The sequence below is a fragment of the Leuciscus leuciscus genome (assembly GCF_965113295.1).
Source record: "Leuciscus leuciscus genome assembly, chromosome: 3".
Classification (NCBI taxonomy): Eukaryota; Metazoa; Chordata; class Actinopteri; order Cypriniformes; family Leuciscidae; genus Leuciscus; species Leuciscus leuciscus.
The window spans coordinates 16048072-16066281 of record NC_138727.1 but is presented as its reverse complement, the minus strand read 5'-3'; the positions used below and the strand labels follow the sequence as shown (position 1 = coordinate 16066281).

Genomic DNA, 18210 nt, shown 5'->3' with positions numbered 1-18210 from the left:
TCAGAGTCAGAGAGAGAAAGAAGCCTGGCAAAAGGCTATTTTCACAAGGCCAGGGCAGTCTGCTGGAATGTGTCTGTGTGAGTGTGAGTGAGCTGGCAGCCTTTCTGGAGCAGACCTACTGCTGGATACCTGCTGTTGATCCTGTCAAACTCTCACGCGCACACACACACACACACACACACACACACACACACACACACACACACACACACACACACACACACACACACACACACACACACACACACAGGGCCTGTTTGTGCAGGCATATGTGCATGTGTGAGCAAGGCCACATATGTGATTAGCTTCATGCATGAGCAAACATTTGCACTAAGGAAGAACATAAATCAGGTGAGGATCCCAGACTTAGTTCGGTTATCATCACCGCTCCTTTTTTTCTTTCAGATTAAGAAAAAAAAAATGAAAGCACAAAAAGGTGGCATGGAGGAGGTGGAGGGATTATTCCAGGGAGCGAGGGAGGGAGGGTGTGTGTGCATGTGTGTAAAGAGGGTTCCCTGCTGCAGCGTGTCTTTGAACCCACCCCCACCTTGACAGGTCACATGGTTTGTGTGATGCCAGCTGTCTCATTTGCATGTGTTTTAACTACACCGCAAATCCATCAATTGGGAGAGAAAGGGAGAGAGAAAGAGAGAAGGGGCGGAGATACAAAAAGGGTCTGCAGAGTAGACACAGTAGAAGAACTGATTGATGAAGAAAGAGAGAGATGCCTTCATTCCTATGGGCTTCAGAGATGTGGAGGTTGTTAGATGCCCACCACACCCTCTGAAGGCTCATTTGATATGTGCATGGTGAAGAGTAGGGATCGTCCATGTTATTGCATGCAATGGGTATGTCGCTAGTATGCCAGGGCTCGTTCTATAATTGGTGTACTTTTCACATCAAGCCAAAAAACAAAAACAATATGCTTAATCAAATTAAATTACTATTGGTTTCAGTTTATATATTTCATCAGTGTAACATCTGCTTGTTGCCAAGCTTTATCATTAAATACCATTTGGATGTTAAGAGAAAGGATGTTTTATTAAATGTAACTATGGGCATTTAAGTGCTGCACTTCAAGTAACGTATCTATTTTGCCATATACAGTGATTGTTTTTTAAAATCATATTTTTTTGCGGATATCCATGTGTTTTTTTATTATAAATCTGCCTTTTTGCCTAACATCTCATAAAATTACCAAAATTATCTTTAAAGGGATAGTCCACAAAAAGGAAAATTCTGTCATAATTTACTCATGTCCTTCTAAAAATGTACGACATTCTTTCTGATGTGGAATGTAAACGAAAATATTTTGAAGACTGTTGGTAACCGAACAGTCACGGTTCCTCCTTGACTTCCACTGTATACTGACAAAAAACACAATGGAAGTCAATGGGAACCTAAATTGTTTTGTTATCAACATTCTTCAAAATATCTTATTTTGTGTTCCGCAGAAGAAAGAAAGTCATTCTGAAGACCCACTCAATTGGGACACTGCAAACCCTGTAATTTTAAGAGACATCAAGGCAATTTCAAACAAACATATTATAATATGATTTTCCTTAATGGATGAAATAAATATTTTTCTCTAGAAAATAGTTAGAAAAAATATGTATAATTATCATCAATGGACAAGAAATGTACCCTAAATTGTAGAATGACTGGACATTTGCGTGGGGGCAGAATAATATGCATTCATAAAATGCATAAATGGAACATTTTTCATTCATTTTATTCTTCATTGTGAACCATATTCTTCATTGTTCTCGTTGGCTATTAATAGCAGTAACTTTTATTGTCTTGCACTCAAAAATGTTAATAAGCACCCTGAAGCACTTCATAAGTCTCGGTTTGTGCTTCTGTGGTGGAGGTTTCACATTCACCCACTCATATCGGTGACAATGTGGATGTAGGAGGCTAATGTCATTGTACTAATCAAAGCCTGGGCTAATAGCTAATGCTATCAAAGAGTGATGAAGCAGTCCATTCATCTTTACAGAGACAGCAGCTCTGCAGACAACACTGTCTGCATGAGAGAACTGTGCACTTCAAACAATGTATTGTGAGATCCTCAAACACAAAGACCTGTGGGTATTTTCAACCCTGCAATGTGAACATGTGGATGTTTTTGTTTGATATGAAAATCTCATTGATATGTAGGTACTTTGATAAAGGGGAGTGTGGGTCTATGTGTGAGGACGGTATTATAACAGTGGGCAGTGTGATATTACTGCATGGGAAAATCAGGTAATTTATAGATTATGATGACAAAGTAAAGTACAAATCATTTGTATCAAATGTTGTCTTTGCAGTAGATTGAACAAGGACTTGATGTAAATGTAAAGATATATGTAGGCCCTATTCAGAAGCAGAAATTACAGTTATCAAGTACGGAAGCTAGATGCTTGGTAAAAAAAGAATATATATATATTATTTATTTATTTGCCACGAAACATAGTTTGACTGGGTTTCATGCGTTTCTGTGGCAACTCTATCAAAGCCTAAATGAATCTGCAACAGTCAAGTGGTACGGCGGTCACGTGGTACAAGTAGGAGATCTCAGAAAAACAAGCTTACAAGTTGTAATTACGAGCTCTGCGTATCTCTGAAATCTCGTAATTACAACATGGCGTGAACGTAACGCACCTTTGATTCCCAATGAAACAAGCAATGTTTTCATAGTGCCACAAAAAGAAAAAGTGTTTATAGTTTTTAGGCAATTCAACATTCAAAAAACTTACTTATAGGACTAGTTGTCGCTGCATATAAGAACAAAAAAAACGACACTTTTCATCTTTAAAATACAAATAACTTACCTTCTAGCTCATCGTGCGTGTGAGAGCTGTTTCAGAAATGCCATCGTCGCCCCCTGTTGGAGACTGTTGTTTGTGCACTCTCCATCAAAACAAGGGTTCAGCACACAGCAAATGCAAACATCAACTGTAACGAAGACGAATGAAACGAAATGCTGTAAATGTCTGGTACACATAGTACTGACTAAAGTGAAAAGAAAAAATAATGGTTTTAAACTAATAAGCATGTGTTTACTTGCTGTACTTATTTAATATGTAAATTCTGAAGAAATAATGTAGCATGCAAAAATGGATGTCCTTTTATGTGATGTAAGGCCATTATATACCTCACATCAACAAGGTTTCAACAAGGGTGATATTATTTAAAATTTAAAACATCTTAATTACAGAATAACATTGGATGTAGTAGGCTTTCATTTCGTTCAATTAGTTAAGTTAAAATGACATTTCTAAAGTTTTTTCTTAATTAAAAACACACAAAAACCAATACAAAGTCTTTGCTTAACACTTGTTACACACACACACACACACACACATTTGCAGTAAACAGATTTACATTTAGAATAAGATGACAATATCAGACATAAACAATGAGGTCAGAAGATACAACATGTTCAATTGTAAACGTGAGTAAAATAAAGTTATCAACCATTGTAAACAGTCTGACACGAACAACATTTGATCTACTAAGAATATCTATATCTACAAATGTACTTGACATAAAGGGATAGTTGCAATAATGTTCACTGCATTTAACCTCTAAGTTGTATAAAAGAGGTAGGCTAAATATGAATGTTTATAAAGATTTCATCTCTCAGTTCACATGCAGTTGTTTTATACAGTGTTTTGAGCTTATATGTTGCCAAGTTCAAGATTAAATCCTTTTTTTATTCCCATTTTATTCTTTTTACATCAGTTATGTCTTCTTAACTGAAGTTTAATCGTCTAAATATGTGCTCAAGAAGTGTTTTTTGAATTTTAAACTTGAATGACATAGAACAAGATGATATGAAGTTTTCCTTTATGTTGATGTTTAGTTTGTGAGGTTAAACTGATATTTTGATTCTCTGTTTCACTATATGAATTTGCAGGTCAGAGTTCATGGAATGCAGGAAAGCTTCTGATTTCATTATCACACATTTGAATACAGTTCAAAAGTTTGGGGTCAGTAAGGTTTTTTTCTTTTCGTTTTTGACATAAATGAATATTTTGATAAATTATTATATTCAGCAACAAAACAATCATTTGATCAAAAGTTACAGTAAAAATGTTTATAACGTTACAAAATGTCTATATCAAAAGAATGTTTTTCTTTGAGCTTTCTATTTATCAATAAATCATGAAAAACACAAAAATATTATCCTGAGTAACCTGATAAGGGTAGAAAGGTTTCAAAGATTGAGAAAGGAGGAGGACAAGCGAGCTCAGTTTATGAAGGACCCATATAAATTCACTAACACTTTGTTGGGAGAAGCAAGATCCAGGGGTTTGACCAGCCTTAAGGAAGTTGTGGAAGGGTTCCTTAAAGAGAGTCACAGTGACACTTTTGGGGGCCAGGCGTTATCACCAGAACTGAAGGAAGAGTTTGAAAACCAGTGAACCATGGAGAGAAGTCCAGAAAAATGTAAATGCATCTGCTATAGGATCAAGTGGTATACCTTATAAAGTAAACAAGAGATGTCCGATGTTACTCCGCAGGTTATGGAAACTATTCCATAATAGTTTGCCCATAGGATATGGGCAAAAGGCATCATCCCGTTGTCCTGGAAAAGAGCAGAGGCCTGCTTCATCCCAAAGGAAGCAGTCCGGCTCGATCTTGTCTAATGCGTATGGATCAATCCCCCATGATCTTATTAACACAGCCATGGGAACACAGCACTGGGGAAGGAATCCAGAGGGCCGTTAATGGAGTCCGGCATTCGTCAACCTCCAATAAGAGGTTTTATGGATGACCTAACTATAACCACTTCAAACAAGCTATGGATCCTCAAGAACCTTGGTGATGTGGCAGCATGGGCAAGAATGAAGTTCAATCCGAGGAAATCAAGAATTATGGTGATTAGAAATGGGAAAGTGACAAGCAAGTTCCAAATTCAAGTCCAGGGGGAGGTTATACCATTGATTGAGGTAGACCCAGTAAAATGTCTATGGAATTGGTATGATACCTCTCTTAAAGGGATATTTCACCGCTGGAAAGATGAATGTGTATTTAAATTGGGTCATTTATGTAGTAGATATGTGAAATTATTTTGGAAGTTGGCTCCTTCTAGACTGAGAAAAGCCAGAAAATGTATTTTTGGCTCATGTGGATGAAAGACAACAACTCCCAGAATGCACTTGCTTCGCTGGCCTACGAGGCCACTCCCAAGCCACGCCTACTGGTTACAGAGGGCAGTATCGGAAGAAATGATACAACTAGGCTACTAGTTGACTCAAAACTGAAAAGACGCAGTTTTATCGTGAGATCCCACCCCCTGGGCGGTTTGAAAACATGCGGAACGAGCTCCTACTACTGGCTGTAGTCTCTAGCCTCTGGCCAAAAAAGCGTCCGATGACGCAATTTTTTTATTTTTGCGTCATCTGAGTTTTTTTTCCAGACACACAATACAGAAATCTCTCCTCTCAGGGGGACATGAGGGAGGGAATCACGGTCATTCGAAAATACTACCGGGTTTCTACTGATACAAAGCTTAATGCTAATCGGTGAAGTATCCCTTTAATGACAGAAGCAGCATATGGACAGAGAGACAGGCGGAAGAATGGTTGAGAAAGACCAGGCAAGTTCAAAGCCTCGCTCTTTCAGCATGCTCTGCCACCAAGACTTATGTGACTACTGACAATTTATGTTTCCATGACATTAGTAGAAGGACTTAAGAGGCGAGTGAATAAACACCTTGCAGCTGGCTCGGAATTCCACCAAGTTTCACATCAGTAGAGCTTTACATCAGATCTTGACAGTGGTTGAGTTCAAAGTGGCAAAGTGAAGGGCTGTGCTGATGTACAGAGATTCCGGCGGTGAAAGATCAGAGATGCAGACATCACCACAAGATCAAGACACAAGTGGGCAGCAGATGCAGCAGTGGCACAGGCTGAAAGAAGGCTAAAGTTGAAGGACATCACTGGGAGGTAGTGCATGCGGGAGTCAACAACTCAGAACTACCCATTTCCGGCAATGGGGGAAGTCGGACCTAATGCAGAGGCGAGAAATTATCCAAGCCAAAGTTCGATACCTGGAGGAGTAAGGGCAAAGGGCTAGGGCAGCGGAACTGGGGAGTACAAGGACCCTGGGAAAAAGTGGGACCTGCCAAAGCAGAAGATAATGTAGCCTAAACTTTAGAAATTGGAGCCCTTTCGCATCTCCTGCTCCGATCAGTGTTTGATACTCTTCCATCACCAGCAAACTTGTACAGGTGGGGAATGAGGGAGGGCACAGTGTGTTATGTGAAGGGAAGAGCACATTGGTGCACATTCTGGCAGGATGTAAAGCTGCACTTGGAATGGAATCGGGATAATGCACTGACATAATGTCTGACATCTTGGAGCAGGGGAGATGGAAAAAGCACCAGTGCCATCTATCCAGCTCATCAGGGAGGGAGATAAGTCCAGCCTTATGCAGGAAACACAATCATGGGAGATGAGGGTGGACCTGGGAAGGAAACTATATTTCCCCTGGTCGTCCAAACATCCCTAAGGCCAGACATGGCCATCTGGTCTGAGGAGGAAAGGAGGATCATAATGATTGAGCTGACAATCCCAAGGGAAGATGGATGAGAGTAGGCCTTGGAGAGGAAAGCAACTAAGTATCAGGACCAGGTCCAGCAATGCAGGGACAAAGGGAGGAAGGCCTGGCTATTTTCAATTGAGGTTGGTTGCAGGGGTTTCTCTGCATAATCTGTGTGAAAGATGCTCAAAGCTTTGGGAATAGCAGAAAATGGAGATGAAGCCAGCAACACGTGGTTGGGGAAGGTAGCAGAAATATCCTCTTTTTGGCTATGGAATAGGCGGGAAGAGTTGATCTGGAAGCCAGGAGAAGATGGGCAGTGAATGGCAACTGCCGAATGAAATGTCCAAAGAAAGTTGGATGCCGCCTGATGACGTCTTCTCCTGGCTGAAAGTTACAGTCATAAGTAAGTGACTGCAGGAGTTTGCATTTCATATTTTTAATAGTATGCAATACAACTGTTTTCAACATTGATGATAATGAGAGATGTTATCTGAGCACCAAATGAGCATAGAATGATGATGGATTGTGTGACACTGAAAACACTGAGTAATGGCTGCTGAAAATTCAGCGTTATCATCACAGGAATAAATGACACATTTTAAAATATATTAAAACAAGAGTTATTTTAAATAGTAATACTTTTTCACAAAAGTACTGTTTTTATTTATGATCAAGGAAATGCAAGTGAGAATATGAGACTTCTAACCAAAAAAATAAATAAAAATGAATGACCCCAAACTTTTGAACAGTAGCCTAGTGTAAATGGAAGTGAATAGAGCACAAAATCTACTGCAACTGGCTCTTTACAAAACCAAGCCATTCACACTGCTGTTTATACCAGAACTGATGACAGATTGACAACATAGCGTGTGAAAATGAGAGGAGAATCTTAATTCCACAAAACTGCACCGAATTGCATTTACAGCACAACCGATTTCATCCAAATTGCACCATAGCATTTTGCCATTGTCAACTGGGGTTTGTGGTCTTACCTTCTTAAAATCCAAATATATTTGGGAGGGATTCAAAGAAGCTTTTAGTGCATTAAGGAACACAAATCAGACATGGCCAAATCATTGCATCATTGAAATAACCTATAATAGTTTCAATGGGCGCTAAAAGCATGAAGAATACAGGCTCGGATGGGATGATTCTATTACCACTATTACCACATGAAAGCTACAGCGACCATAAACACCAAACTGACTTGGTGACGAGTCTACAGCATTTGGCGTCACCAAAGCTAACTCAGCAAAACTATATATAAAGCTGGCGGCAAAAAAAATGCCCTCATTCCCACCCTGGTAATGACAGTGATCTGAATACTTTGTGGTTGCGAGACCACAGTACAGTCAGTTTAGAAAAAAAGAATGCTGGGAGTTTATCACAGGAGAATCTGGGTGAGTTGAGGTCAACAATTTCTCTCTCAACACTCCCTTCTTCTCATGTTTGATCCAATCTGATCTTTACTCAAGTCATAAAACTGGATGAGGCAAAAGATGAATTCTGGCCACTCTTTTCAATATAATGAAAGTGAATTAAGATTGGGCTGTCAAGTTCCAAAATGATAACAAATACAAACAGAAACAATTTAAAAGACATTATTCACTGAATATCCACCATTTTATGAGCACTCATGAAACAGATGTTTGGTTCATGAATGAGCTGTTCTTTTACGTCTGTCAATTAATCAGTTGATCCAGTTCACAAAATCAGTCTGATTCGTTCATGAGTCGTTCGATGTCATGCAAGTTCCTTCTGAGGTGAAATTCTATTTCTCTTTCCTCAATAAAACCATTCCATTGGCTAAGACAACTTTTATAGGTACTGCCTGATTAGAAATAATGAAAAAGCACTTTTTCTGTGCAGGTAATCTTGGAAATATGTGACCCTGGATCACAAAACCAGTCACAAGTTGCACGGGTATATTTGTGGCAATCGCCAACAATACATTGCATGGGTCAAAATTATCGATTTTTCTTTAATGGCAAAATTATAAATGTGTACATTTCCTACCATAAATATATAAAACATTTATTTTTGTGAGTGAATGCAGCACAATCGCGAACATAAGTTGACAACTTTAAAGGTGATTTTCTCAAAGGACAAGTTCGGTATTTTACACTTAAAGCCCTGTTTTCAGATCGTTTCTGATGAAATAGAACGGTTAAGATAAAAATTTGGACACATGCTGCTGTCCCGAGAATTTTCGGTTTCTGTGGTAGTGGACGTCTTACAAGTCAATGGAGTTGGACAAAAACTACGAATCTATTCATCCGTTCTATTTCATCAGAAACGATCTGAAAACAGGGCTTTAAGTGTAAAATACCGAACTTGTCCTTTAATGTTTCGATTTTTTTGCACCATCAGATTCCAGATTTTCAAATAGTTGTATCTCGGCCAAATATTGTCCTCCTATCCTAACAAACCATACATCAATGGAAAGCTCATTTAGGCTATTCGGCTTTCATGTGATGTATAAATAAAAAAATAAAAAATTTACCCATGTGACTGGTTTTGTGGTCCAGGGTCACATATGTCAAATAAGGTCTTTTAAATTACATACGCCACTATTCGAAAGTTCAAGTTTAAAAAAAAAGAAAATTTTTATTTTTATTTAGCAAGGATGCATTAAATTGATCAAAAGGGACAGTAAATGCATGTATATTGTTACAAAAGATTTCTATTTCAAATAAATTCTGTTCTTTTGAACTTCATCTACCAAAGAATCCAGATTTTTTTTTTAAATCATGACTGTTGAAATGTCAGCTTAAAAAATACATTTTCAAATGTATTTCAAATTGTAATAATATTTCACAATATTACTGTTTTTCCTATATTTTTGATCAAATAAACACGGCCTTGGAGTGCATGAGACTCCTTTTACTATAAACATTAAAAAAATCTTGCCAACCCCAACTTTTGAATAGTAATGAATCAGATATTTCAGGAAACATGTTTTTCTTTTAATTAAAATTATATATAGCTAAAAATGAGCAAAATTTTCCAAAAATTCCCTTTCAGATTCTTAGGTTCATTCAGGTTTGGAATGACATGAGGATGAATAAAATGAAAACATATTTTCATTTCTTGGGTGAACTATCCCTTTAATATAGCATAATATCCCTTTAACATAATATTGTCTATTATTGCTTTTCACTTTAGTTCCCCCTTTGTTCTTTCTCACCTCAATCAGACCATTTTCAATAATAGTTCATATGCAGCATTTATGATTCCCCATGAGAAAACAGATCTCTGGAAGTTCAAATGCACACCTCGGAACAGACGGCTCACCTTCCCGTCCCTCTCTCTCAAAACAGTCGCCAATATCACCCTGCAGGACTGAAACTCCCCTCCAATCTTTACTTGTGCATGAGACTTAACTACATTCAGGGGGTAAAACACCACCCCGAGAGCCGCTCCCAGAATCCCCCCACATACAAAGTCATTAACCAAATGCCCTGCCTTTGACTCGGCCTCGGGGAGCAGTTCCTTAATTGGTCCACGCAAACCGAAGAAAAAAACATTGCTAGGACCATTGCGGAGTAAGATCGGGACAAGGCCACGGTAAAGTTCTCGGATGCCATGTTGCTGAAGCAAAGCACGAAAAATATGTGCAGTGTTCTGAAAGTTTCCATGATGACGTGGATCCTGCAGTAAAGTCTGGACCCTCTCGAACGGCGTCAAGACTGCTTCAGCGGTTCCTGCCAAGACTGCTGCAATACTGTCTGTTAACAGGATGGGGGCATGAGGAGCTTTTAGCCGCAGCAACCTGGAGAAGTCCTCATAGAGTCCAAACATAATTGCAATAGTGCTGCTTTTCTGGAGTAACGGTGGGAGGATGCCTCGGTACAGCGTGCGCAAACCGTCCCTCTGGAGCTGTCGCACAGCTTCCCACGCCGGCACTCCGAACAACTGCTGGCGGAACAGCGCCTTGTGTATGGGAAACGTGATGACGATGTTGGCGAACGCCGCTACAGAACCACACAAGTAGTGGTTCTGAGTCTGCAGTGACTCCTGGTCTTGGTCGGCGGAGGCCATGGTCCTCGTTGATACCCAATCAAAGGTTGAAAATGATGATCAGATATGACATCATCTGATGCATAAACTAAAATGTGCTTCTGTGGGGGGAAAAAAGGAAAAAATGTGTCATCAAAAATTTGTAAACCAACTATATTTCCTACATAAAAGTAACAATTTAAACAGTATATTGCATTGCATGAGCTATGAATTTCAATACAATAATGCATATGAAAAAAATATAACATGCAAAAAACATTTGTGAGCATATGAAAGGACATAAGCTGACTATGCATACATAAGAAAAACAAAATGTGATTCATATGCATAAAGATAATCTGAGGATTATTCTTCATCATTTGACCCCGTTTTGCTTTTTATCCTGCATAGACCTTTTTGCCTTAGGTCACACTTTTATTTCACAATAAATAATACATATAAATTATGTTATATCTGATATACACTACTGTTTAAAAGTTTGTTTGTTTGTTTAAAAAAAGAAATTAATACTTTTATTCTGCAATGCACTCAATTGATCATAAGTGACAGTGAACACAAAATAATCTATTTCACAATATTACTGTTATTGTTGTATTTTTGGTCAGATAAATGCAGCCATGCGAGCACATAAAAGACTTCTTTCAAAAACATTAAAAAATAAATAAAAAATTATCGACCCCAAACTTTTGAACGGCTGTGTATATTTCTGACTTTCAAAGTGGATTTGAAATATAAGTAAACATCCTTAAAAAAAAAAGGATGTTTTTTTTTTTTTTCTCAAATCATGTAGCCCCTTTGGAAGCTCGCTGAGGCCCCCTAATGGGCTCCAGCACTCTAGTTGACAACCACTGGACTAGTGTGTTGATGTAACGACATCAGATCCCAAGTTGATTTTAATTTAACAGGTTTTCTCATCCAGGTCATTCACTCAATGGTTATAGTCTAAAATTAAACACAGCAAATCCAGTATAACAATTAATTCCACATTTTTTGAGAGAAAGAGGAAACCAGTAGACATTTACATAGGTGTGGGCCTACCGATTAAAATGTAACATGGTGACCTTCATCACAACACCATACAATTATTGCTGTTACTGTAAAATCTGAATAAATTATTATGAAGTTGCATTCCAACAGCTTTCATAATATTTCTGCCATTTTGGTTTATTATTTTTCTTTTGATGCATCGGTGAAGTATAAGTCACTGCATTTTAAGAAACTATATGGCAATTGGCAGAAATTATGGTTGTCATGGAAATTTAAATAAAGGCGTGACCAGTAATGTTTATGACAAAAAAAGACTAGGCTAATTAAATTGATCCGTCCCCGTTCATTTCAGCGATGCAGAACAGATATAAGATAATTTCATACAGTAGAAAGATTATTTCGGACTATAAAGATAATGAAGCATCTTCAGTCGTTGACAACAAGCTACATCATCCAAAAACACCACATCACGTTCAAATAGGCAGCAATTGATCATATTGTTATTGTTTTACCCGCTATGAATGACCTCTGGGTGAAGAGATGATAAAATATCCGTGATATAGACAATCTGATGATTAAGTGTATATTTTATAAATATAGAAACATCGCCTCATCATGTCATTCGTGCAAATACACGCGCTTCCGTCGCCCGCACATGTATCACATCATGCTCGCGCGCATCTCGCGCTCTGATTGGCTCGAGAATGCCCTCGCTTTATGTGCTGATCTGAGATCTGCTGTGCCTGACAATGCCATCGACGCCTTGTCTGAGATTTGCTATGCCTTTTCCTTTTAAGAACTTTATTTCTACCAGAACAGAATTACACACAGTGGTCTATATGACAACATACAGCAGAATAATAATTGTACTTGATAATGTAGCATCATCATTAATAAATTAAATGATACATTTTCATGGTTATCATTTTTTTTCTTTTTCTTTCTATGCCTAAAAAAAAGAAAAATACACTTCTTATAGTATAAATTCAAGATATTTATTTTCATTAGTGTTTTTAGAGGAAAGTGTACTGACAGAGACAAAACTTGTCAATCAATTGATCAATTAACCAATGAAAATAAAGGAGCAAAATTGTCAACAAGTTGCACCTGCAACATTAATTCAGTTCAGCCTCAGTTATCTAGAAGTCAGATTGGATTGTTTAAATCCAATATAAGAGTCAAATCAGGAACCCTGTTTTGTATCTCCTTGTTTCTTGTTTGATCTCCAGTAAAGTGAGAGGTTTGGGATTTTATTTATTGTTATGTCTTGGATAAGTAAGCTTATTTGTTTATGGCATGCCTTATACATGTATTTGTAGTTTATCTCATTTATTTCCCCATAGATAAACTAAAGTAAAACAATGGCTGACAAACCAAATATCAGTGAGATCTCTCAGTTTGACAAGACCAAGCTGAAGAAGACTGAGACACAGGAGAAGAACACCCTTCCCACCAAAGAGAGTAAGTTTGAGTTTTTCAGGGCACTCGTTGCCTTTTGATATTTTTGTTCCTGTTTGCAACATTCTTTGCCACTACTTGCTAGTTTATTTTGTTGGTCTCAAACCTTTTTGTTGGCTTTTGTTGTTCCCTCCTGCAGTCATTGAACAGGAGAAAAAAAGTGAGGCGTAAGTTACTTCAGATCTTCACCAAGGGCAAGATGTAGAGGACTCTGTGAGATGGCAAGTCACATCACTTTAGTCAGAAGATGGCATCTCCCAACCACCAGTCATTACAGCCATAGGCTGGAGTGGGATATTCACAGTCTTACATTTCTGTGAGGCTTTTCATGATAATCAGTACGATCATGTTTTGTGAAGAGGCAGTCAACTTTGCACTGAGGATGTCTAACTCTCAGAAAGATCTATGTAAATCCATCTGTAAGAAAATGAGTTTTATCTGCCCTCATTTTGAACTTTGGTGAAATAAACCTTTAAAATGAATTGCTGTGTTTTGCTTTGTGGGACTTTTTAAAAAATATAACCTGTCACTTTATATTTGGGTTAACGTACTCTGGCCTGCATACTAATTAAATTCTGGGTTTTCAGGCCTTTGATCTCATAGGCCCACTATAGGTTTGTATGAGGTTTAACTTGTTGTTTGCATCTTTAAGAGCTTAACTTTGACTGGCCACAGCATTTGAATTTGTGATCCACTGTTTGTTTCTCAATGTCTTTGGCTAGCATTAAGATGCAGTGGCTATATAAGAATATGCACACTTGCTGGCTATATAGAAGTATGTCTAAATTCATCACTGGTTCTGGTGAGATTCTAAAGCGTGTATCTAATGGACACTTTATCCCATAAGGCTATGGGAGAGGATTTATCCAATGACAACAGGGAAATAATGTAGTACATCTGGACTATATTCATATTGCATATATATATATATATACCGTAGAAGAACATTAGTTAAAAGTACAACATCCTCCGAGTGTATGCAATTTTGGATGCAGCCAGCATCAAGCTCCAGCAGCGTGGTGTGTCTGCAGTTGAATACTATTGTGCAGCGTCTCACATTTTCTCTGGATGGCCCCCTAATCTTATATTAACACCTTCACTATATGCGGAGTATGCAGCCTGCATAGGGCACCAACAACCATGCAAGAGAGGCGCCATAGAGCGAAAGAATATGTTGTGTAGGACACCTATGGGAATAATAATCTGGCAGTGGTCGGAAGTCTGTACAACAGCGGTTCTCACAACATATTCTTTGCTCCCTATCTAGTTACATTTTCAGCATGTTGCTCATTAGTGATATGTGAACTTTGAAGAACTTCTAATTTCAAGACACTGCATCCCTTTCCCTTAACTCTGCATGTCGTGTTTTTAAACGCTTTAACATTTAACAATACATTTTCATCTCTTTCCTTGCATTCCTGACCTGCTTACTCCAAATCCAAAAAAAGATCTATGCAGGGAGTAAATGACATCTCTTGAGCATTTAGTTAGTTGCAGCTGAGGTGATGACAATGCACCTGTCCTCCACTTCCTGTCAGAATCATTCAGCAACTTGAGATGTGCATCAGTTAGCCAGGCATGTGTTGTAGGTTACTTTTCGGCCTTGCTCGCTGCTGTCCTCAGCACTGGTCTCTCTCTTTAATTTTAAACAGATCCTGTTTTGTAGACACAACACAATTACAACTGAACATCTGCAAAGTCAAGTTTGATACCCGCAAGATGGTCGACACAGTCATTATCATGAGGAAGATACAGTAAAAAAAATACTGGACATGGAAGCCTGTGCGACTGCCAGGGAAGTAATGAAGCACCATCCCCAGGATAAAGCTGGTACGTGCACCAAAACGGTTCAAGCTTCAGAAGTACAGAACACGTAATATCTAAGGGGAAACCAGGGCATATCAAAACCCGCCATCCTGAAGACAAGATTGCTGCAGTCCAGTAGGGTTAAAGGGGTGGTATAATGCCCTTTTCACAAGATGTAAGATACATCTCTGATGTCCCCAGAGTCTGTATGTGAAGTTTTAGCTCAAAATACCGCACAGATATTTTTATATAGCATGTTAAAATTGTCAATTTTTGAGGGTGAGCAAAAACGCACCGTTTTGTGTCTGTTTCTTTAAATGCAAATGAGCTGCTGCTCCCAGCACAGAGGGCGGAGCTTCAAGATCTTGCACTCGCACAGGCATGCACTGAAAATTAGCAATTTTTTTAACCTTTTATGTTCAAACCGGATTCAGACAATGATGGAGAGACTCAAGAAGAAGTGACAACATGTAGAATGCAACATGACATTTCTGAATGGTAGTTGATGAATTTATGTGGCTTATGTGTAGATATCTTCTAGTCATTGATTAGCATATTCCGTCTTGATAATCTATAAATCGTGTTCCGTGGGCGGGGTTTATGTAAATTCTAGGGTTGGTGATGTCATTAAACCGGGAGGAATGTTGTGTAGTCCATACCAGCCGTTTGTTAGTCTTTAAAAAGCAATTTCTTTAAAAGCAAATATCTCCCTTTGCTTTGAACTTTGAGCATTGTAACTTTGCAGATGTTGTTTATGCTCAAACAGCAACATTACACACTAACTAAAGTTAAAAAAGTGAAATCATAATCAACCACCCATTTAAAGCTTGTTCCTTTCAATCCGACCACCATCACTGTGACCTTGACCACCCACAACATCATATTATTACACCATTAAAAGGTATTTCACACTACACAACATCTTTTTAAGATAAAGCTACTTTTAACTCTTGGTTAAGCCAGGGGTTTCTAAAAAATCTGTAGAAGTCTTCTGACCCCTGGAGGACAGCAAGGGGGTGCTAGAGGGTAATGCAGAAAATTTCAGAGAAAAACTTTGACATTTACTGAATTTGACATTGTTATTGCTTCATTCAGCTTTCTAAATGCAGGCCAGAAATCAATACATTAATTGATTATTTTATTTTATTGATTATAATAGGTTTTTTTTACAGTAGGACTGAACATTAAGGGAAAATCTAGGGATTTCTACTCATTAAAGATGGTTTCAAACAATTAATATTTATTTTTCAAGTTTATACATATATATTGCAAAATAACTATACTATCAACAATATTATGAACTGAATATGTATGTGTATATGTATGTATATATATATATAACTCAGAAAAAATAAACATCCCTTTTTCAGAATACTTTATTTTTAAGATAATTTTTCGGAAATCCAAATAAGCTTTGCAGACCTTTATTGGAAAGAGTTTAAACAAACTTTTAAACAAACAAAGAACCATAAGCAATTATTGCACATGCTGTGGATCAGTCATTAAGCCACTAGTTTAAAGGTGGTTGTACTAAAATGAGGGCCAGTCATTAATCGGTTTTAAAGTCATATGTTTACAGTCATTAATATATTTATATAGTTCTATATATATGTGATATTTCATTCCCTGTTACTTTGTAGTCAGGCAGTAAGTTACTCACCTATTGTTAGGACCCGACGGTACTAAGGACCCTAATGCTGACGCAGTTTAGTTTGAGGTACGAGCGCTATTGTTACTATATGCGCAAGACGGACCTAACGCGATGAGAACGCCAGTTCATCAGCGATCGATAAAGAGTAACACATGTGTGCGTGCATCAAAGAGTAAGTTAATCTTTATTATACTGTGTTATTTACACTGTGAATGTGCGTAAATTTGTCTTTAAAGACGTGATTAACACATATGCAGTGGCACACGACACGTGTCTGTAAGATAATCCTATTATACGATCGCTGTATAGACATATTTCCAGTGTTAATGTCATACGAAATACAGATTGTATTCACTTGCATATTGATTTTTTATCAGTGTGTATATTTATACTTTATTCTTGTTTCTCTTTCTAGAACCACACTTTATTAAATTATATTCAAGTTTGAAATGAGTGGTCTATGAGTGGTGTGTGCATCTGGCTCCTCCTAAACGGACATCACTTATTTGTTCTGATCGGACAATCTTTGGTGGTTGCCACCGGGTATTAATTAGCACTAAGAGCTGAATAATTCTTTATATGGTCCTTCGAGCCGGAGCGGGCAACTTCTGAATTAATATAATGTCCATACATAGTGAGGAGAATAGTGATGCTACAGTTCGCTCCCGTCGCCGAACGCAAATGCCAAGGTACCTCGCAGACTATGAGGTGAATTATGTGCCAGAGCACCGATCAGCGCACACACCCTCAGACCACTCCAACGAGGGAGAACAGCTAATAGGGGCTACAGGAGGTTCATTACCACCTCCCAACACCCTTGTTGCTGACATTGACCACTGTCCTGCCAATGAGGAAAATCCACACTTCTCTCCTGAAGTACTGCAGATGCGGCTAAAGGATCTGGAAGAGGAGAACCGTCAACTCAGATATGACCTCAGAGAACACTCCGCAGCTCACTCTCCAAGACCAGTGTCTCCATCTCAACTATTTATTTTGCCCAGACACTCGACGTGTAATATTGAGGATCAAGCCTCTACCTCACCTTCACGCTACAGAGTAACGTCAACTAGAGATCAAAGAGATCAACGTTATAAAATCGATAAGTCAGTGAAACGCATTGAGGATAAGTTGCACGCAGAACGTCAACAGGACAGAATAGATGAGATTATCCACGAGCTGCAGAGGATGAAGGCGAGTTCCAAGCCCTCTAGACAGTCTTCGCCATCTCCAGAACGTGCATCAAAAGCCCAGAGGGCTGAGTGTGCTGCTGAACGCTACCAACACCCAAGGCAGCCATCCACACACTATTACAGCCCTTCCTCCAGGCAACAGAGACCTTATCGTCCCTCATGTCCACCCAGTCAAGAGAACACTTATCGAGGTCCAACCCCTACCATTCCTAACTTCACTAAAGAGGATCCACGTGAGTTCGCCAGGTTAAAGGTAGCTCTTGATAATCTCCTGCCTGCCGACGCTACAGAGCGCTTTAAGTTCCAGATATTGATGGACCACTTGAAGCTTGAAGAAGCATTGCTCATTGCTGACTCCTACTGTAACAGCAGGTACCCTTACAGTCATACCATGCAGGCTCTAACAGAACTCTATGGGCAACCCCATCAACTTGCACTGCAACGCATTGCTGTCCTGATGGATGGACCCAGCATAAGAAGTGGTGACACCAGAGCATTTAGGCTTTTCGCACTAAAGGTACGGGCCCTGGTCGGAATGCTGGATCAGTTAGGAAGTCCTGG

The 18210-nt window shown here is 38.6% G+C and overlaps 2 protein-coding genes across 3 annotated transcripts; one reads left to right on the top strand and one right to left on the bottom strand.

The window, feature by feature from the left end:
* Positions 1 to 3423: 3423 nt before the first annotated feature.
* On the top strand, positions 3424 to 13484 carry LOC309495845 (thymosin beta-b). 2 transcript variants are annotated; one of them, XM_082165710.1, is made up of 3 exons: positions 3424 to 6940; positions 12888 to 13005; positions 13142 to 13484. In XM_082165710.1, exons 2-3 carry the CDS (start codon positions 12906 to 12908, stop codon positions 13171 to 13173), a joined length of 132 nt encoding a protein of 43 aa, XP_082021836.1. In that variant the 5' UTR covers positions 3424 to 6940; positions 12888 to 12905; the 3' UTR covers positions 13174 to 13484. The 2 variants fall into 2 exon arrangements, with proteins under 2 accessions (XP_082021836.1, XP_082021835.1); XM_082165709.1 differs by lacking the exon at positions 3424 to 6940 and adding an exon at positions 12675 to 12784.
* slc25a51a (solute carrier family 25 member 51a) lies at positions 7298 to 12189 on the bottom strand. Its single transcript, XM_082165868.1, has 2 exons — positions 12057 to 12189; positions 7298 to 10658 (listed from the first exon to the last, which is right to left on the bottom strand). The coding sequence occupies exon 2, from the start codon at positions 10576 to 10578 to the stop codon at positions 9730 to 9732; it is 849 nt and encodes a 282-aa protein (XP_082021994.1). The 5' UTR covers positions 10579 to 10658; positions 12057 to 12189; the 3' UTR covers positions 7298 to 9729.
* Positions 13485 to 18210: the final 4726 nt, after the last annotated feature.